The sequence below is a fragment of the Rhinichthys klamathensis genome, unplaced genomic scaffold (assembly GCF_029890125.1).
Source record: "Rhinichthys klamathensis goyatoka isolate OS25496 unplaced genomic scaffold, OSU_Roscu_1.1 h1tg000068l_1, whole genome shotgun sequence".
Classification (NCBI taxonomy): Eukaryota; Metazoa; Chordata; class Actinopteri; order Cypriniformes; family Leuciscidae; genus Rhinichthys; species Rhinichthys klamathensis.
In genome coordinates, this window is record NW_026606611.1 from 5,058,582 (window position 1) to 5,079,246 (window position 20,665).

The 20,665-nt window shown below is 36.5% G+C and overlaps 2 protein-coding genes across 4 annotated transcripts; both read right to left on the reverse strand.

Annotated features, from left to right (window-relative positions):
* Positions 1–425: 425 nt before the first annotated feature.
* On the reverse strand, positions 426–3,743 carry tmem216 (transmembrane protein 216). Its single transcript, XM_056250145.1, has 6 exons — positions 3,652–3,743; positions 2,786–2,799; positions 2,587–2,680; positions 2,402–2,494; positions 847–1,048; positions 426–608 (listed from the first exon to the last, which is right to left on the reverse strand). Exons 1-6 carry the CDS (start codon positions 3,731–3,733, stop codon positions 593–595), a joined length of 501 nt encoding a protein of 166 aa, XP_056106120.1. The 5' UTR covers positions 3,734–3,743; the 3' UTR covers positions 426–592.
* Positions 3,744–3,946: 203 nt separating this feature from the next.
* On the reverse strand, positions 3,947–15,821 carry matr3l1.1 (matrin 3-like 1.1). 3 transcript variants are annotated; one of them, XM_056250340.1, is made up of 21 exons: positions 14,185–15,820; positions 13,364–13,425; positions 13,085–13,123; positions 12,943–12,992; positions 12,769–12,860; positions 12,488–12,598; positions 11,301–11,426; positions 10,703–10,819; positions 10,482–10,606; positions 9,175–10,315; positions 8,409–8,478; positions 8,234–8,268; positions 7,971–8,102; positions 7,500–7,639; positions 7,217–7,385; positions 6,960–7,091; positions 6,738–6,868; positions 6,104–6,161; positions 5,791–5,929; positions 4,553–4,674; positions 3,947–4,431 (listed from the first exon to the last, which is right to left on the reverse strand). In XM_056250340.1, the coding sequence occupies exons 1-21, from the start codon at positions 15,481–15,483 to the stop codon at positions 4,402–4,404; spliced, it is 4,320 nt and encodes a 1,439-aa protein (XP_056106315.1). In that variant the 5' UTR covers positions 15,484–15,820; the 3' UTR covers positions 3,947–4,401. The 3 variants fall into 3 exon arrangements, with proteins under 3 accessions (XP_056106315.1, XP_056106316.1, XP_056106317.1); XM_056250341.1 differs by lacking the exon at positions 12,488–12,598 and having other exon boundaries at positions 14,185–15,821; XM_056250342.1 differs by lacking the exons at positions 11,301–11,426; positions 12,488–12,598 and having other exon boundaries at positions 14,185–15,821.
* Positions 15,822–20,665: the final 4,844 nt, after the last annotated feature.

The window sequence follows — 20,665 nt, forward strand, 5'->3', positions numbered from 1 at the left end:
TTTTATTCATCAAAAAATCCTGAAAATCTTTTATCATAGTTTTCACAAATATATGAAGCAGCCCAACCACTTTCAACATTTATGATAATAAGAAATATTTTTGAGCACCAAATCAGCATATTTGGAGTAGTATAAAGACTGGAGTAATGGCTGCTGAAAATCCAGCTTTGCAACAACAATATATTCAATATAAACCAGCTATTTTAAACTGTAGTAATATTTCACAATATTACTGTTTTCCTGTACTGTATATACAGTATATATATATGTGTGTGTGTGTGTGTGTGTGTGTGTGTGTGTGTGTGTGTGTGTGTGTGTGTGTGTGTGTGTGGTAAATGTATGACGACAATTGTTTCACTCTACCATTTAATAATGGCAATCTTTACATTTACATAACAATTTGCGAACTGAAATGTGTTTTTATAACATCTCAAGGTCTACATATTTAAGGCGCTTCATATATATTTTAGAAAAAGTGTACATATGAAATGTCTGTTTTATGAAACATACATGTTTTGACAGCAGTCGGTCTGAAAGACTGCATCTTATTCTCTTCAGTGATTTCATCCTGACATCAAAAAAGCAAATGGACTTAATAAATGTTGGCCCTGAAAGAGAATGAACAAATACTGGGTATAAATACAAGGTATTTTAAAATACCAGATATGTTAATAAGCAAGTCAGTTACCTAATACCTTGAGAATTATGTTCCAAAAATTGCTTCTCTAAATTCCCACTTTAATATATCTATTCTAATCCATGTATATGTCTCTGTATAATGACTATGCCTCTTTAATACTATGGGATAAATATGTTGAAAAACGTACAAAATACAAAAACAGTTACCTTGAAAAAATAGAGATCGTCATCATTCCCAGAACCAGCTCAAAGCTGTAAAAGCAGAGCAGCACAGCATTGAGTACAAACTCAAGGCGTAAAACAAAGGTCTGAAGCAGCAGGAAGTAGACGCTCAGCACTGCACAGGGCACCAGAACACCAACACTCACACACAGAGCTAGAGAGCGCTGACACAGGTTCCCCTTCCAGCCTGAAAGTCACATTTCACACGCCATTATTTCATTTTCTACATGGATCAATGCACTTTCACCAATACAAAATGTACACAGCAAAAAGGGTAATCAATCTTTGTTATCAAGCTGATATGACAATCATCCACTCATCGCCAAAGCAGGGTTGTGCTGCATTCACAGCGCTGAGCAGAGAATGTCTTTAGAATTCAATTCCAGAATTCTAACTGAACTTAAACTGATGCTGCACACAGAATGTAGAATTGCAAATCAAATTCAAATGGTAGGCATTCGAAGAAAAAAAATAGTAAAACAAGTAGTTTTTAAATATTTTCCATTTTCATATGAATTATTACTGTAATTTGCATTTCATTAATGTTTCATATAGTTCAAAAAATTACATTTATTTCGAGGACAATGGAAAAACACATTTCCAATTTTCCAGAATGCAATAATTTATGTCTTCAAAATCAAGCCAAACAATATAAATCTAAACTAATTGAACTGAATTTAGTTTTCGGTAACACTGTATTTTAAGGTGACGTGGTCGTAACGAGTAACTATGTCACCTTATATTAAAGCGTTCCCTAGTTTTCACTCTCACTTTTTACAAAAGTTTCGCACAATAATAACTACATTATTCAATTTAACTATGTATGGCTTTTTATGCCTTGATGTGTACGTTGTATAATATACTTTTCTCTGATTAACTAATTCGAAATACACTACCGTTCAAAAGTTTGAGCATTTCATTTTTTAAATGTTTTTGAAATTAGTCTTTTATGCTTACCAAGACTGAATTTTGATATAGTAATATAGTAAAAACAGTAATATTTTGAAATATTATTGCAATTCAAAAAAGCCTCTATCAATAGATTTTAAAAATTATTTAATTATTAAAAATATATTTGTTGAAAACAATTGTTTAGCTAATATATTTGTAGAAACTGTGATATGTCCCCCCCCCCCCCCCAAAAAAAAAGAACAGCATCCTCCTTACTGAATAAAAATATTAATTACTTTCCTCCAAACTTTTGAAAAAAAAAAGTGTCTAATCAGTTAATTAGAGAAAAATGTATTGTACATATCAACGAATAAATAAGCAATTAGTGAAAACGAAGTGTAATTATTAATATTATTATTTTGCAAAACTTTTATAAGACTAATACATCTGTTGTGTGACTATTTTATTTCTCTGAAGGGCAATACTGTAAATTGCTCTTCCTGGCATCTCATGTTTTGCCCAACCCTGCTCCCCAATGAGGGCTTCTGAATGAGGATCATTTCAGTCCTCTGGTTGACATAAAAAGTCAGTTCTACAGCTGCTACTTGTACAAAGCACCGCTCACAAAACAACATTTTATCACACTGACCATAGAAGAGTCTGAGGGTCTCAAGGCCCAAGAAGAGGAGCAGCAGGACAACATCCAATATCAGGTTAGCTTGTGGGTAAGGGAGTATCACCCCTACAAAAGCCAAAGCAAACAGTGATTACATCACAAATACATACATAATATAAGCTTCAACCGCTAGACCCTTTAATGAGTCCATACCTCACCTTTATAGATAAACATAAGAATCTCAGCGATGAAGAATGCTGCAAAATACCAGCCGTTCAAATGAAACAGGATCTGCAGTGGTGTGGAGGACAACTGAGAGACTTTGTTAAGAAGAAACATAAACAGAACAAGCTAAGATAGACGTGTAATTATTAAGGAAACTGTCATGTGAAGGGATGAAAGACCTGAAAAGGATACAACAGGTTGTCTTCCTGCAAAAGTAAAAAATATTGAATCAATGAACATAACGTAGGTCTGGAGGGACTGGGGATGGGGAACTATTTTTCTATCTGGGTGTTTTGGTCCTAAATCTTACAAAAATTAACACAAATCTGACCACTATAAATATAGATCTGTTTTTAGCAAACTTTAAGAAATGATGTTGAATACATGAAAATACTTAGGTAATCTTTAACATTAAACATTTGGTTATCAATATTTATTTCTTCTTTTTTTAATACACAACAACGAAAAAATCCTAGCTGGTTGAGGTGATTTAATCTTTTTTAAATTTTTCTCAAAACATAGTTTCACTAGCGAAACGACAAAGCCTTGGAAGTCTTCTCAGACAGCGAGCTTTAGATGCAACTTCTACAGTGTCTATTAGACAGAAGCAACACATAAATACCACAAGAAATGTGGGTATGTACAATAATGACAAAACGAGTCGAGCTTCACCATGGTTTGTGCCACAAGCGGCAACAACTAACTTAGTAATTCAATCATCCCCGATCTAGCAGATAAATTAAAATAAACGTTCAGCTCATAAGAAATTGAGATTCATAGACAACAGATAATTCAAAACAGTAATCTTTTTTTTCTTTGCATGCCATGACAACACAGTAACGTTAGTGTTGTGAATGGCTAACATTAGCTAGAAGATGCCTCCTCTCCATCCGATACAAAAGGTCACTATTTAACTGCTTGTTTTTTCACAAAACAGTTTATTTGTTTTCATTAAAGACACGTACTGTATTCACAATAAAACATAGGTCAATGCGTGACGACATTGAGCTAAAATCAAGTCGTTACAATAAAATCCCCCACATCAGCATCCTGCTTACCGTGTGCGGCCATGTTGGATCGCCATGGAAACGGCATACTGTGGGCGGAGACAAACATCATCCGTCCAATCAAAACCCGCATCAAGAAAACAAGCGCGGGACATGCTTTTATTAGAGCAGAACCGATATTACTGTATTCTGTTTTATTTATGAGTTTAATACAGTACACTGTAAGAAAATACATGCCTTTTAACAACAACAAGACTGTTTTTGTAGATTACTATAAAAAAAAATGTAGATTACTAATAAAATCATTAATGATTCATGAAAGAGAAAAACAACAACAAACAGGGTGAAATTAAAACAAAATTGCATTTGAATTGGAACGCTAAATCACAACACGTATAATATATTATGTGAATTAAAGGGTTAGTTCAGCCAAAAATGAAAATTGTCATTTACTCACCCTTCCAAACATGTATGAGTTTTTTTCTTCTATCAAACACAAAAGAAGATCTTTTGAAGAATGTTGGTAACCAGACAGTTGACGGTAGCCATTGACTTACATAGTATTTTTTCCCCTCCTACTGTGGAAATCAATGGCTACCGTGAACTGTCTGGTTACCAACATTCTTCAAAAGATCTTTTTAGTTCAACAGAAGAAAAAACTCATACAGGTTTGGAACAACTCAAGGGTGAGTAAATGATGACAATTTTAATTTTTTGGGTGAACTATTCCTTAAACTAGAGTATGCTATCATTATGAATGTCTATGAAGGATTTCTGTATTGTCTTGATTCTAGTCAAGGTTTATGATGAACTGTTTCGCTCCTTGTGCTCCTAAGAGAAAGAGAATAAGAACATATGTAAGTCCTGTAGATTTTGTTTTACCACATTACAGATAAAATATCAAATATGATACACATGCAAACAGATATATAGATATGCAAAATATTTATGCCTTCAGCTTTTGATGATGCAAGGGGGTCCTGCAGTGGTTATCCTTGGCCTCTTCCTCATTGGCATAGATGGCATTACATAAGCTGCAGAAGTAACCCACCACAGGTCGAATAAACTCTGTCCCTGTTGGTAAAGTGCAACAGATCAGTTGTGCAGAGGCAGAGCTGTATTATGCATATAGCACAGACATGAGTGCCTTTCTGCTTTTCTTATATGGTAGCTAATACTAGCAAAATACCCACACACATTTTCATTAAAGGAATAGTTCACCCCCCAAAATTCCATAATTTACTTGCTCTCAAGCCATTCTCAGTGTAAATGACTTCCTTCTTTCAGCCAAACACAAATAGAGTTATTTTACATAATATCCTGGCTCTTCCCAGCTTTGTAATGGCATTGAATAGTGCTCGAGTTTATGAAGCACCAAAAAGTGCATTCAACATAAAAGTAATCCATACGACTCCAGTGGGTTATTAAATGCCTTCTGAAGCGAAGCGAAGGGTTTTTGTGAGAAAAATATCCGTATTTAAAACTTTATAAACTATAATCACTGTCTCCCGGCAATAGCAGTATGCACGTTCACCAGAGAGTGGAGTTCTGGCGGAAGGGTGACCTCTGAACTGACGTATGGCGTTCACGTGGTTTGGCAATTTTCCTTAAAACTTCTTGTTTTAGACTTCTAATTCGTGACCAGCATTTTGTTTTTCCCTATACTCTGCGCTTCTGCGTTTGTCAATTCTCACCTAAGTTTACGCTACATCATACGTCATATGTCGGGTCAGAGGTCACCCTTCTGCCGGAACTCAACTCTCTCCTGAACGCTTTCGGCAAAGGCCGTACGTGCCAGTTTCAGAAGCCATTTATTAAGAGACTGGAGTCGTATGGATTACTATTATAATGAATGCACTTTTTGGAGCTTCAAATTTCGGGCACTATTCAATGCCATTACAAAGCTCGGAAGAGCCAGGATATTAATTAATACATCTCTGATTGTGTTTGGCTGAAAAAAATAAACTAATTTACACCGAGGATGGCTTGAGGGTGAGTTTTTGGGTAAAAAATTCCTTTAAATGCATTGAAGCTCTATAGATATTTCCATCGCTATGTATTTCCAGGGCAGCTTCAGGTCTGGAAATCATAATTTTTTAATTCCTTATATCCAGGTTTGTGGAACCCTACACAGATCTTTCCGGGTTGGGCTTGTAACAGCAGCTTCTAAAGAGTGAAACATGCTCTTACCCACTGGATCCATATTGGGTGTTTGTGCCAATGACAAACTGTCTGAATTTTCAGCCTCGATTTCATTTCCACCATCAACGTCAGAATCCTGCTTCTTCTCTTCCTTTGAGTCGGCATCCTGATTATCACTCCACAACTCCTAAAACCAGTGTAATTCATCATTAAACACACGGTATCAGTAGGTATACCGCAGAGCAGCAGCTACAAGCTTACAAAACAGGGATTTGACAGGTGTTTAAATTGCAAAATAATATAGTGACAATAATTGACCTCAACATTCACTGATGTTTTGTGTTTTGGATTCATCATTTACCTTCTCCAACTCAGTAGATGTTAGTATGGAACCATCACTAGGTCCATGTAGAAAGTACCTAGCAAACAATAAAAAACCAGAAAGATGCTAAATCAGTACAGTGATGCAATGATTTATTATTTTCTGAATTTTACGTCTTTTATGAAAAAATACAGTTTTGTGCACAGTGTAGAATGCTATAACACAAAATTAAGTGTTTGTCCAGTTTTCAATCAGAAGAACAGTGACTTTATATTTCCTGTGATTGTATGGAGGATTTAATTAAACCTACATTTAACGTCCAACAAATATTTAATTACGGTAGAATAAACATTTCAAAGTTACTTAACTTTTTTTTTCTGTTGCACTTAGCTCAGTAACATCTAATGGTGACTGTGTTGGGTTGTGCACTTTTTCCAAAGCAGCTTTTTTCAAATGTTTTTTTTCCCAATAGAAATGCATCTTCCATTACTGTAAAGTGACATCACTTGACTAATTGATCATTAAAATAATTGCTGACTATAACAATTTTTTGCAACCCTGACTCTTAGTTAAAGATTCTCCATATGGGTTCAAAGTTCTAAATGCGTTCATTTTTAGTAACAAACTCCCATGACCAGTCAAGTGCATTAAATACATCAATTCAATTCATTACCTTTTATTTAAATGGGCATGTTTGGTAGACACTGAAACCTTGGGATGTTTTCCAGCAACTGTAATTGTATTCATATTGGCCGCAGATACAACCTTCTCAGCATCACGGGCATTTTCCATTTCAATCAATCCCTGGGGGAAAAAAACAAGAGAGAATTGTAAGATTTTATTGATGAAACCACGGAATATGTTCGAAATATATATGGCAGTAATATTTACTAACTGTTCGATGGAGGCGAAACATCCAATGACGCTTTACATTCCCATATGGTTCTGCGATGCTCAGAAAATCTGCATCACTGTATTCGTCAGACATTGGAAGATTTCTGATCCGGAGGACTCTACCATACTCTTCCTGAAGTATTGGAAAAAGAATAATACTGCAATGCTTACACATGTTTTGTGGACCCCAGAAAAAGACAATTGTATTATGTTAGAGATTCATTTTAGACCCAGAGTTAAATTATTTCTTGATTTGACCTCTTCATCACTAGACGTTTGCATGATTGCATCCGTGTTGGTCTCAGCAGCTTCTTCAGAGGTCTCAGTCATCACTACTGTACTCTCCTCAATGGACGTCAATAAGCATGAGGGCTCCTCAACATGTTCCTGACCATCCGCTCTCCCAGAGTCAGAGTCAACACTTTTCCTGAAACAGAATCAAACATCATCTGTTGTGATTCTCATATGACTGGGCACATCAAAACACCCAAGCACAATAAAGCAATAGGAAAAGGATTTTATTTGAGAAATTTTAAGTTACCCTTCATTTACTTGGCTGTACGTCTTTGACACAGTTAACCTCAATATTTTGCCACCTAGTCTAATGCGTTGCCTTTTAGACTCAACTTCAAGTTTTGCAGCATCAGCAGCATTCACCATCTCAATTAATGCCTTCTCCACCTGCAATGAAAACATGATATAACCACCATTAGAATCTTCTGAAATTTATTCATTTATATAAATTATTTTTGGTAATAACTTTACAAAGATTGTATCATTTGACTTCTTTATTTTTGGACCTGTGGCTATGTTAAGACAGAAGTATTTGATAACATCGATTGAAACTTGTACACTGGTACATCCATTTCTTTTCTGCGAGTTTCAAAGAGGCGCACATTTAATATGCATGCAAGTATAATGTTTTAAACCGGAATACAAGAATTATAGACTGCATATGAACAGTTTGCATACACTTTTTCCTTCTATTCAATGTTGAATTTAATCATTTTACCTTTCGATTGCAGCGAACCAAACAGCAGTCTGCCACATCTCCGTATTTTCCCCCAATTTTCAGCAAATCGGTTTTACTGTATTTTTTAGCCACTGGAAAACCTGCCACCTCAAGAACTTTGCCATACTTTTCCTAAAGAAATTAAGCAAATTATCCAGAACTCAAAATCCATGCCTGTAAAAATTTTTTCCATATGTATATATATATATATATATATATATATAAAAATATCACATACACTTTTGAAGGGAAAACCGACTAACCTCAGTGCTTAAAGCGGAAATCTCCATTTTATCACCTAAAACAGAATGAGCATACTTCCTCAATTTCAATATCTCTGAAATCTCCAAAATGAATAAAGGAACAGCTATACAAACATACAGCAGAACTTTATTGTTTTTATGGTTGAATTATTGAATAACTGTGCAAAATAAATACCTTGTTCTGTCAGCACTTCCTCATCTGGGGTGGGCAAGTTTTCTAGATTTCCTGTCAAATCTGTTGCCTTCTACACAAACAGAACAAAACAGATTTGTTTCTTTATATTTTTAAATATAGAATGCAATTAATAACTGTGTATCACTACCAAATCAACTGAAATACACTGCCCGGTCAAAACAAGTAAGAAAAGTTGCTGTTTGGATTTAAATAGGCAAATGCTTAAGAGTTTATGACTGGATCATTATTGCAGTGATTATTATGTTTGTAACATGTTAAATGTTTGGCAACAGTTCTTCTAACCCATTTAATTGATGGAGTGTGTAGCTTTTAATTTCTTAAACAACCATGTAGGAAGACACATCATGGCCATATGTCAAGATTCATCAGGTTTAAATAGTGAAAGAATGGTTGGGAGGGAGCATGAAGCATCATTTCCACACATGAATTGGCACCTCTGAGTCTAGACCTTAAATTCAGTGAATGTCTTTGGGATGTGCTGGAGGAGACTTTACAGAGCGCTGGACTCTTGCATTGTCAAAACAAGATCTTGACCAAAAATGTATGCACTTGTTGATGGAAATAACATCACAAGATTTATTTCCATCAAGAGGTGCATACATTTCCAAGTGAAATGGAATATTGAATAGAGGGCAGGGATTTTTCTTTAGCGCACCTCCTCTCCATCCCTCGCTCATAGCAGGCATGACAATTTTATGATTTGTTTCCCTAGCTGCCGAACTTCAAAATGTTCAGTTGTGTTTACCTCTTCCATTTCCACTGTTTCATCTTTTTGCTCTCCTTGTTGAAGCTCTTTTTGCTCTTCTTGTTGAAGCTCTCCTTGCTCTTCTTGTTGAAGCTCTCCTTGTTTAATCTCTTTTTGCTCTCCTTGTTGAAGCTTTTTTTGCTCTCCTTGTTGAAGCTCTTTTTGCTCTCCTTGTTGAAGCTCTTTTTGCTCTCCTTGTTGAAGCTCTTTTTGCTCTCCTTGTTGATGCGCTTTTTGCTCTCCTTGTTGAAGCTCTTTTTGCTCTCCTTGTTGAAGCTCTTTTTGCTCTCCTTGTTGAAGCTCTTTTTGCTCTCCTTGTTGAAGCTCTTTTTGCTCTCCTTGTTGAAGCTCTTTTTGCTCTCCTTGTTGAAGCTCTTTTTGCTCTCCTTGTTGAAGCTCTTTTTGCTCTCCTTGTTGATGCGCTTTTTGCTCTCCTTGTTGATGCGCTTTTTGCTCTCCTTGTTGATGCGCTTTTTGCTCTCCTTGTTGATGCTCTTTTTGCTCTCCTTGTTGAAGATCCTGGGCTTCCTTACAATCACTTGATCTATCTGAAGTTGTAGCAGTTGGCACACACTCTGATGTCTCAGACTGTACGTTCGATGTGTCCATATCTGAAGGTTTAGTCTCATCATTTGACTCTTTCACAGTTTGGACATCTTCAAGTGTATCCTGTTCTGTCAGAGAATCTGCGATTTCATATTCCTCATCATCTAGCTCGTCATCTACTGTGAGCTCATCTTCTGAATTAAGTTCTTCACCGTCATCTGCTATAACTGCCACTCCTTCAAGATCACTATCATCCCCCATGATGTCAGACTGATCGTTGCCTTGTTCAACCATCTCCTCCACACTCTCTTCTGTTGTTGTTTTCTGTTTCTGGTCTTTTGAAGGAGAGCTTCTTTTGGAATGGGATTTAGATGAGCTGTCCCGTCTAGAGCTCTCCTTGGTTTTCTCCCGAGAGCGTCGACTTTCTTCTCGTTTCTTAGACTCGTGACTCCTGCGAGACCTGGACCTCTCTTCAGAGGCTCTTCTTTTGGGGCTGGGAGAGTCTCTTCGGGAACTACGGGATCTCCTTTTTGGGCTGCTATTCCTCCTCCTCCTGCTGCTATAAGGTACTGGTGATTTTTCTTTCTCAACACCACTGGACCATGGAGGGAAATAACAAAAATGTTAATATTTTAGAAGCAGAAAGGATGTTTTTTTTACATTAAGTCCATAATATCAATAGCATAGTAATGTCAAAATGCAAAAAAAAAAAAAACAATGTATCTTTACAAGTCAGCATAAAATCAGCAGAATGGGTTTACCTAAGCGACTGGTACTCAGCTGAGAAGCAAACGTTAATGGTTTTTCCTTTTAATTTGAGTGAATTGGTTGAATAGTACTCCACCAATTTGTTGGCCTCTTCCACATTGCCCATCTCCACATATCCCTGTACAAATACAAAGAGTCTTTACACTATATAGGTAACTGAAGAGACATAAGAATAAGTGAATAGAAATATTTGCAAAAAAATGAGTATGGCTACCCGGCTTGGCAGAAATAGCGAATGTTTTACTGATCCGAAACGCTTAGCGATGGCCATCAACTCAGAGCTTATGCCCTCTCCAGAAGGTAATGGTGAAAAGCTCACAACAAGAGAACTCTGTGAAACAAAGGAAATCAATCAATCAACATTAGTGCCGAATTATATAATCATGGTGCTTTGAAAAATTGATACTTGAGAACAAGACTTGTTGCTGTTGTGTTTTTTGTATGTTGTTTGTTGTTGTTTATTTATTCATTGTATTTCTATGCTGTTGTGACACATAAATTTCCCCCTGTGGATTAATAAAGTAAATCAAATCAAATCAAATCTCTAAACTAAAACAAACCAAGTGGACGCAAGTCACTTGGAAAATATCCCCGACACCTTAGATATAACTGAATTAGGTGCCTTAGACTGGGAAGCAAGAAGCTGAGCACATTAAGTTGAAGTGAATCATTCAATGTAATCATCATATCCAGCTTTATGTCCAGTTAAAATGTTAGGAAGAGGGTACTCATATTTGGTGGTCTGGTCTACAGCACCTTCAATCTTTCAACAGATAAGCATTTAACATAAAATTCCAATGATCATAATTCACCTGTAGGAAACTGAATGCTGCAGACAGAGAAAATTGTATCATTTCTCCTCTGATCCACAAGGGGTTGTGTAAGAAATATTTTACTATATCCTCTGCCTGGCCTGCTGTTCCCATCTCCACAAAAGCCTACAAAAATTAAATATTTATAGACAAATTACAAGAACAACTATTAAAGCCAATTAAAGCATAAAACTGATTCAAATAAATGTGTTAAAGGAGTTATATGGGCCATTCTACAAAAATGGTGCAAACAGCTGTCCACAACCAAAAAACACATTTAAAAAGCATTTAAGTATTAAAATCTTAGATGTTTACTAAGATTCTTCTATTATCTAATCAAACCCACAATACTATTTAAAATATCAGTAAGCTTTATATATATATAAAAACATAATTTATTGGGTACTTTCAATTGAGAGGTGGGTGTCCCGAACCCCTAAAATTTCAACTTATGAAAATAATATTGAAATAATTGTAGCTTTTTATTCCATTGTTTAAAATATATATATATATATATATATATATATATATATATATATATTTTTTTTTTTTTTATGTAAAAAACTTTATGTAAAAAAAAAAATGTGTCCCACATTTTCATGTCACTACCGAAACCAATCTTTTAGTCCATTGGCTGAGACCGATTTGATTTGAAACCAGGAAATATTCCTGTGTCCTTCTCTCTCATAGCTACATCCCATCATTTTGAGGTAAATGTGCTCAAAAGTCTGAAAATCTGTGTGTAACTTTAAGGAACGTCAGTACCGAACACCTTTTTTTCTGCAAGTAAGCAAACCTTTTTTGGGGTGTAATTCCATAAAATGCTATTTTAATTGTTACTGATTTACCTGTGAAACCTTTTTAATAAAATACCAAAAAAATATTTACAAGGTAGAAGATATAAAGAAAATCTTAACAGGTCAATACAACCCTTCTGATTAAATTAGATATTATTGTGTTTTGATAGTGACAAATTTGGGGAGAAGAAAAATATTCCAAAACTTTCTGAAAATACAATATAAGAATTAACTGCACAATTACTAGAAATGTGTACCTGGGATATTATACAATTTGTATACATACATACATATTTTTCTTGATATTTTTTTTCCAAGATGTTTCCAACTCTGACTTTAAACCAATTCTGTAGAATGGCCCATATGTAAATGAAAAATAAAATTCCATACCAATTTAGGAAACATGATAATTTTGACAATCGCTCCAAACTGGCCAAGCAATTTTTTCAGGTAAGCTTCGTCCACTTCATCCACTTCGAACTTTACACACACCACTTTGCACTGTATTAAAATATTGTCAAAACATTATAACATTTACAGCAGCAAACGCCATGTTTTTAACGCCGTAACAGCTCCTGTGGCTATTTTCATGGCGAGAAAATTTATGGTAAAACTATATCAGGGGTTTACAATTTATTTTACGAAATAGAACATCAAAAACAAAAACCCACCTTTGTTGTGGCTTGGGTTTTATTCAGGTTTTTACTGCTCGATGATCCACTTTTGCTGCCTGACGATTCATTTCTACTGCTTGAGGTTCCACCTGAAAAAAACAAAACACGATCAAAATGAAAGAGCACATCTTAAAGATGATCAAATGACTATGGAGGGGGAAAAGGCTTTACCTCGTTCCTGAGTCGATCTGGACTTTGAACTCTCGGAACGGGACTCAATTCTGTTGAAGTGTTAAACGTTTAGCATGTAAATCAACACATTTCTGGAATTGTGCTGTGTTTTACGAAATATATAATGGGGGAATAATTCTACCTTCGAGCAGATTGGATTGTCTGATCCCACTCTGGATATCTAATGGTACACAAAGAGGTTATACCACATTATAAAACAAGATATAATACAAAATATTATTTACTCCTTTATAAAATGTCACAAATAATTGCACATTGTTTGTACATTGACTTATGTTTCATGTTAAATTGTTACCGTCCTCACTCCAAATGTGTTTCTTAAACCACTTGACATTTTGTGTTGGCCAGAAATGAATATCTAGCGACAACATGGTTGACAACAAAGTTGAAGATAACTTACGTTTCCACAAGACTGAGTTGACTATTAGCATGTTGGGGTCCTTTTACATGCACAGACCAGTCCTAAAACACAAGTAACATCTCTCAATATTCAGTTATAACTCAAAGTAAATGTATAGACTTTCTGTGTCCATACGGATTATGGATATCAATTTTAAATGAAAGCATTTACAAATATCATGCATATGGTTTGTGCTGTTTTCACAGTGATAAATCTCAAGCCCTCCAGCTGAATATTAAATCAAATTCAACTACAGATTTAGAATTTTGGGTGTTCTACTTATTAACAGAACAAGTTAAACAAAAGCACAATGACCAGTAAGTCAATTATCCAGTCATTATTCAGTGAAAATATTACATTCCACCATATTTCTAAAATCTCATTCCTGCAGGTGCATGCGTCACACCCTGTGTATGGCATCAGTGACATCAAACTTCATTGGTTTTTGCATGTCTCGTGACCGGTCATGATGCAACAAATTCGCATATATGTGAAAGCGGGAATGAGATTTAAGGACAATGGCAGAGGGACAACGACTTCAGTCTAGCTATAGGCTTCTGAAGATTTGGCATACAGCGCCCAAGGTGACTGCTTTTATGTTACTTTTGTCTTTATCGTGTTTAGTACAACATGAGGATACATAAATGACATAATTTTCATTTTGGATTAAACTATGCCTTTAATGCTTTGCATCCTACATGGATAATAAACATGCTACTTGGACTTACCTCATATGCCCAGGTACGCTCATGTGTATTTTGCCTGAAATTGTCTGGTAAATAGCTGGTAATGTAGAATCGGAGAACAAAAAAGCTACTTACCTTGTTAGAGAGGACAGTGATTTCGCAGAGTACGCATGCATAGGGAAACACTGGTGGAGTTTTCCCATGGAAATCTGACGCCTCCTTCCTTGTAGGCACTATATGAATCACCGGTTTCTTCCGTTGATGTGAAGATTGACTGGCATCTCTGCTGGACAGGCGTGACGGTGGAGCAAGGTCTCTCATGGACAGGAGCGAGGGTAGACCAACGTCTCTGCTGGGCAAGAACGAAGGTGGGCCGATGTCTCTGCTGGACAGGTTTGAAGGGGGAACGATGTCTCTTCTGGGCATGAGTGAGTGTGAACTGATGCCTCGGCTGGAAAAAACCGAGGGCGGCCCGACATCTCTGCTGGACAGGAGTGACGGAAGACCAACGTCCCTGCTTGACAGATGCGAGGACTGACTGACGTCTCTACTGGACAGATGTGAGGACTGGCTGATGTCTCTGCTAGAGCGCTGTGAGGATTGATTGAGATCTCTGCTGGACAGGAGTGACGGAAGACCAACGTCCCTGCTTGACAGATGCGAGGACTGACTGACGTCTCTACTGGACAGATGCGAGGACTGGCTGACGTCTCTGCCAGAGCGATGTGAGGATTGACTGATGTCCCTACTGGACAGATGTGAGGATTGACCGACATCTCTGCTGTAGTTAGCGTAAGACTGCGAGACAACTGACGTTTTCTGCCTTGGTGGTTCTGTGGCATAAGATGACGCATTATCAAAATAAGACTTTTTGTCTTTCAGATGGTTGTACTCAACCACATAGTTTGGCTCTGAATTGGTGTAAGGTGTTTGAGAGCTTGTTTGTTGGACATCTCCCCAGCGGTCATCCCAGGTTGGAACCTGCTCTCGATTAAGGGAATACGACTGACGCACGGGCAAATCTAATGGATACTCAACCGACTGAGTGTGGCACCTATCATCCCAGGAGCGAGTTGATGTACTGGCTTGGAGCGCACTGGACCTAGATGAAGAAGTGCTAGACATTTTCTTCTTTTTGATCTCTGCAAGAAGGTCAGGAAGAGCATCGGCTGTGATGAGATGCTCAGGAAGCTCGGCCAGAGTTTTCAGGTCTTCAGCATCCAGTCCACAGCTATGTAGAAAGGACAAAGCCTTACCAGGTGGGAAGATCGACATTTCTGATGAAGATAGAGATGTCTGCTCTTGAGATGTGTTCCTAATTCTTGACATGTAAGCGTTAGACTCCCGGGGATGAATTCGTTGCGAGTCTTTGTACTTGTCATTGTTTGCGCTGAAATCGTCTGGTGGGTTTCGATATGGATGATTGTAAGACATGTCTCAAAGTCAAAGTTCCACGTGGTCAAATGAGTGTAGGACCCTTCAGGTACTGCTAAAAAAAAGCAACTCCTGCAGTGATGGCTGCTGCTCACCTGTTAAAAAGATGTCAATAAGGAGAATCTCCTTACTGATATTAAAATGTTGTAGAGGTCAGCTCCAGGAGGAAGATCTGCCGGTGAATCCAGTGAGGTGCGTCACCTGTTTCAGTCTTACCTTGAGATGAAAAATCAAATCATTCACACTTTGTGGATGTCACTGGATTTGCTTTTTAAAACTTCAGCTGTATCAAACCAGTACTATGACCATTAGTAAAGTAAATATAACCATGGTACATCAATAAACTGATAGACATATGTCCATAAACCTTTCTTAGTTCATTAATATTTTAGGCTAAATTGTGTTCACATCGATAAGGGAAAGCAACTTTAACTTCATAGCCTACATTTACCTTTTAAATGTATTCACTTTTGCTTTCATTTCAACATGGTTTTACAAAGTACTGTTGTGTAGTCTCCCCACAACTTTTAAACACTTTTGCTTTCATTTCAACAGGATTTTTTCAAGGCACTATTATGTAGTCTTTGATATTAAGTAACAATAAATATATTAAAACGGAATTTTTATTTTTTTATTAAAAGACAATTATTGTATATCAAAGCTGGTGATTTCATATAAACTACCTCAATGGGGAAATCGTGGATGGAGTTTGTTTTTCCAACATAAAAATAAAGAACAATTTTGGGATTGTTTTGCATGAATGTTTAATCGTTCGCGTTTAGGCCTGATGCTATTGCTAAGCGGCAAGCGCCATATTTCCGCTAATGTAATGACACGATATGACGCATCACAAAGTTACAAATATTACGTAGGAACTAATCATTTAGTCTTAGCCATTTATATAAACTCACCTAGCTGCTACACAAGCTGGAATAAATGATCACTGAAGGTCTGTAAAGCAGCAGTTCTGATGAAGGCTGTTCTTCTTGTTTCGTTTTTTTTTTACACCGGAAACGCAATATTTAAAAAAATAAAAGTCACCACACACGAGTCAGTTCATAACATTTTATTTAGAAATAATTGCTGTGATAACTTGGCATTCAGCACCAATGTAATGAAATTACTGTCAATATGTACCTATTGTAATTGGTGATGTTGCAGTAGTAGTTGCATAGTAACAATAACTGTAACCAAAGTAATGCAGAGAAAACTGTGGCTGCCATGGTTAAACCATAGACCATAAAAGGGTAAAGCCCATTGTTTTTGTTTTTGTTTTTTTTACTTTCCAAAAATCCCTGTAAATATTTGAGGTTTTAAATAGACCAGAGAAAGAGACACTGCTTTACTTACAAGGGAGAATCAGTCCAGAATTGATATTTTCTGGACATTTAGTTATTACAAAGCCTTGAAGTATACCATTGTCAAATGGTGGCAAGTAAAAATAAAATATACAAAAACAACTTTTAAGGGGTTTACAAAATAATTTGATTGTTTTAAGTTACCCATGTGATTTGGACAAGACTGATTATTTACATTATAACAATGAAGTAATTAGTTCACACATTATATATCCTTTCACAAAATACACACACACACACACAAAAAATGAATGCTGCAAGTTTAATAAAAGAAGAGAAAAACAAAAACAGTAGTAGCATTTAAGGCGTACAATGTGTTAAACTTCACATCTAAATCGACAGAACAGCTAGGAATTGCTTACAAATGCACCAAATTTCATCACTGCATTAAAAGAAGCAACCCCAGTCGAATTATTTTTAGAAGAAGAAAAAAGCAGCATAATGGACATATGAAGAGAAGTTCATGAGTTAATTTCTTTACTCCAATGCTCTTTGCTCTGGCTTCCTTCGCTTCCAATTATTTCAGATGAGAAAAAAAAAGGAACATTTGTTTCAGAGACGTTTTTGAACAATAACAATGTCAAAGTTAGTGATGTCAAAACTACTTCGGTTCTGCATTCTCACGAATCCTCTCATTGTAACAACAAAGTGTAGACACCATGTTAATAAGATATTCGTTGTAATAACACTTTGATCATGGAATTTTCGAGAGAGCACAGAACTCAGTGAGTTCATGCTAAGCTGAAGTGAAAATTATTTTTTCCACCATGTTCTTGGTCAAGATAGGCTGTGATCAAATGTATGGATTTGTGAAACAATTATTAGCAAAAACCAACAAATGAGACATTATCAAGAGCAGCATGGCTTGTTTCAAGCTATATTACATGTGGTGCATTTGAAGTGCCTTTTTCTCCAGTTTTCACAATCTTCTCTGATAAAACAGGTGGAGGAGTAACAGTCTCTTCATCTTCACCCTCCTGCAAAAGACAGCAAAGACAAGAAGTGGATACATCTTTTCAATACCCCTTGAGGAACCCGTCCGGGCTAAATTCTAGGGATGCACGACATATCGGCCACTATATCGGTGTCGGCTGATGTTCATTTTTAATGTTATTGTTATCGGCCCAATGAGAAAAATTGGCTGATAAATAATGGATTATTTCCTTCAGCTGAGGCACTTCAGATGCCATGATGGTTTTGAATTGCTTGAAATATGATTGGAATCATATTAAGGAAAATACAGTTAAGTGCAATGTCTATCATACGGGCTACATTAAATTATGAGAACATTATAATTGTGTGCTGGGACATAGCTTTTGATGGTGAGACTTTTGTTTTTGTAATCAGGCTCTCAAAATTATATAAATATTTGTACTTAGATTTATTGGCCAATATCAGTTACCAGCTTTCAAATATAAATAATTATCTGTTATGGTATCGGCCAAAATTTTCATATCGGTGCATCCCTACAAAATTCACTCAAAATGCTGTTTGACATGTTGAAAATCAGATATAGTGCACTGCCATATTAAAATGCACTACACAACAAATAAAGTTCTTGTTTTTAACCTTTCCAGTTTCTATGGAATAACAAATTAATTAGCTGGTGTCTCCGTTTATTAAAGGGTTAATAAACAATATATATTTTTTAATTATTGTGCCCTATACTCTTTAAAGAAAAGACTTAATTCCGATTCATCGCGACTTATCTTTTGTTGTTATCCACAGAAGAAAATAAAGTCATACAGTTTTAGAACAACGGAGCAGGTTTCGTTTTCATCCGAATTTACATTTTCTCCTCACATACCTCAATTTTTAAAAACAACACTGGCACAGCTGTTGATTTCAGATATCGTCGTACATTTCCCTCGTCTGATTTGAAATCGTCTCGTGAGAAATGTTCACTGCACAGCCTCAAAACTTCGAGAGACTGAATGGGTAAACAGAACTGGTCTCCCGTTGAACCGCGAGCAGCCAGAGCCTCAGTCGCTCAGGATCATTGAGTGGGAATCTGTGGAAAGTCAGCCTTTCCCCTGGAGATAACGCCCGCGGACGTAATCTCACTGCTTTCTGTCTGTTGAAGCATCCAGGAAAAGCACACATACGCACCATTTTGAAAAAGAGACAAATGCAGCTCTGAATCACATTTAAACTGGAGCATAACCCATGAAGTTTGTGTCCTCTGTTGTAAATAGCGCTCACGGTTGTATCGTAATCACGTCAGCCCTGTCGTAAAACGCGCATGTGTCAAGATCGGTCAAGATTCATTCATGCACTTTCAACTTCAGTTTTATACCATTCTCTCGGACCCAAAAACAATGCTCATAATGCAACGGCTATTAAAAGATGGTCCCTAATGCTAACTATGCAATTTAGTCATGATACAGTGTCATTTCTTTCCGTCGGTCATGGTCATTCCAGGCGAACTTGACCTAAAGGTGAAACAGCTCTTAATAGCCAATCAAATCTAAGGAGGCGGGGTTTACTGTTCACAGACGCTGAGCGGGAATTCAAGCGTGGCCGATAAAAGCAACTGAACTATAAAATGTTAAAGGAGAACTCCGGCGCAAAATGAACCTTTGGTCTAATTACACATTGTTACCTAGTCAACCGTTATCTGAGATTTGTTTTCATGATTATCGAATGTAAATAGTTTTATCTCTACAAACAGTTTAGCCTATAAAGCTAGTATAACGCTAGTATATTGGGCATAGTGTAATGACAAATAAAAATCGCTTGTTAATACCACTAACAAGGCTCAAAATAGCCCCACACTAGCACGGTAGCATAATGAGGGTCCCTACCTTCAAACCGAAGCATTGAGAACTTTGTCAGTGTTCAGACAGTTTAATAAGAAGATATTTTAAACAGTCAACTTCGCGTATACAGGCAGAAGCCATCTTTGAAATACAGCCTTTACCAGTCGATCTACGAACGACGATCCAAGCCTGCTGTTCGCGCTCACCTTATCACAACTTATAGCTCGTTCACATTCTCACCAGCGCACTTGGATCGGCGTTCGTAGATCGACTGGTAAAGGCTGTATTTCAAAGATGGATTCTGCCTGTAGGCCTATACGCGAAGTTGACTGTATGTTTAAAATATCTTCTTATTAAACTGTCTGTACACTTACAAAGTTCTCAATGCTTCGGTTTGAAGGTAGGGACCCTCATTATGCTACCGTGCTAGTGTGGGTCTATTTTCAGCCTTGTTAGTGGTATTAACAAGCGATTTTTATTTGTCATTACACTATGCCCAATATACTAGCGTTATACTAGCTTTATAGGCTAAACTGTTTTTAGAGAAAAAACTATTTACATTCGATAATCATGAAAACAAATCTCATATAACGGTTGACTAGGTAACAATGTGTAATTAGACCAAAGGTTCATTTTGCGCCGGAGTTCTCCTTTAAACGAACATATATAATCGGATGTGATGTGAGTCATGAGACCTAGTGACCTTATCGAATTTCTAGAATTGTAATTTCATTTACGTTATTCGTCGCAATAATGGACCCTTTTTACAGACCGTCATGACGCGTTTTAACGATCATCAGCATTGTAAATCCTGCAGTTTTTTTTTTAAATGTTCATTAAAAAATATGTACATTTATAACACTATTCTTAGTATTATATTACCTTTGCATCAAATAAAATTAAATAAAAAACTAGTTAACACTCTTTGTAAAATTGACATATTCTGACTGCCATTATCAATCTCCCTCTATTTCCCCTCTATTCTCTCATTCACCACTATTAATCCAGGTGATATGTAAAAAAATGTTCACTTTTTCATAAAAGCATGAAAATTGGTACACATGT

Excerpts from the sequence above, each read along its gene's own strand:
- tmem216 (XM_056250145.1), bottom strand. The coding sequence starts at position 3,733 with ATGCGGGTTTTGATTGGACGGATGATGTTTGTCTCCGCCCACAGTATG. Across the intron at positions 2,495-2,586 it reads TCTTATGTTTATCTATAAAG|GGGTGATACTCCCTTACCCA; the intron begins GTGAGGTATGGA and ends TGGCTTTTGTAG. Across the intron at positions 1,049-2,401 it reads GACCCTCAGACTCTTCTATG|GCTGGAAGGGGAACCTGTGT; the intron begins GTCAGTGTGATA and ends TGTGACTTTCAG.
- matr3l1.1 (XM_056250340.1), bottom strand. The coding sequence starts at position 15,483 with ATGTCTTACAATCATCCATATCGAAACCCACCAGACGATTTCAGCGCA. Across the intron at positions 11,427-12,487 it reads TTATCATGTTTCCTAAATTG|GCTTTTGTGGAGATGGGAAC; the intron begins GTATGGAATTTT and ends TAATTTTTGTAG. Across the intron at positions 7,386-7,499 it reads TACAGCCAAGTAAATGAAGG|GAAAAGTGTTGACTCTGACT; the intron begins GTAACTTAAAAT and ends ATTCTGTTTCAG.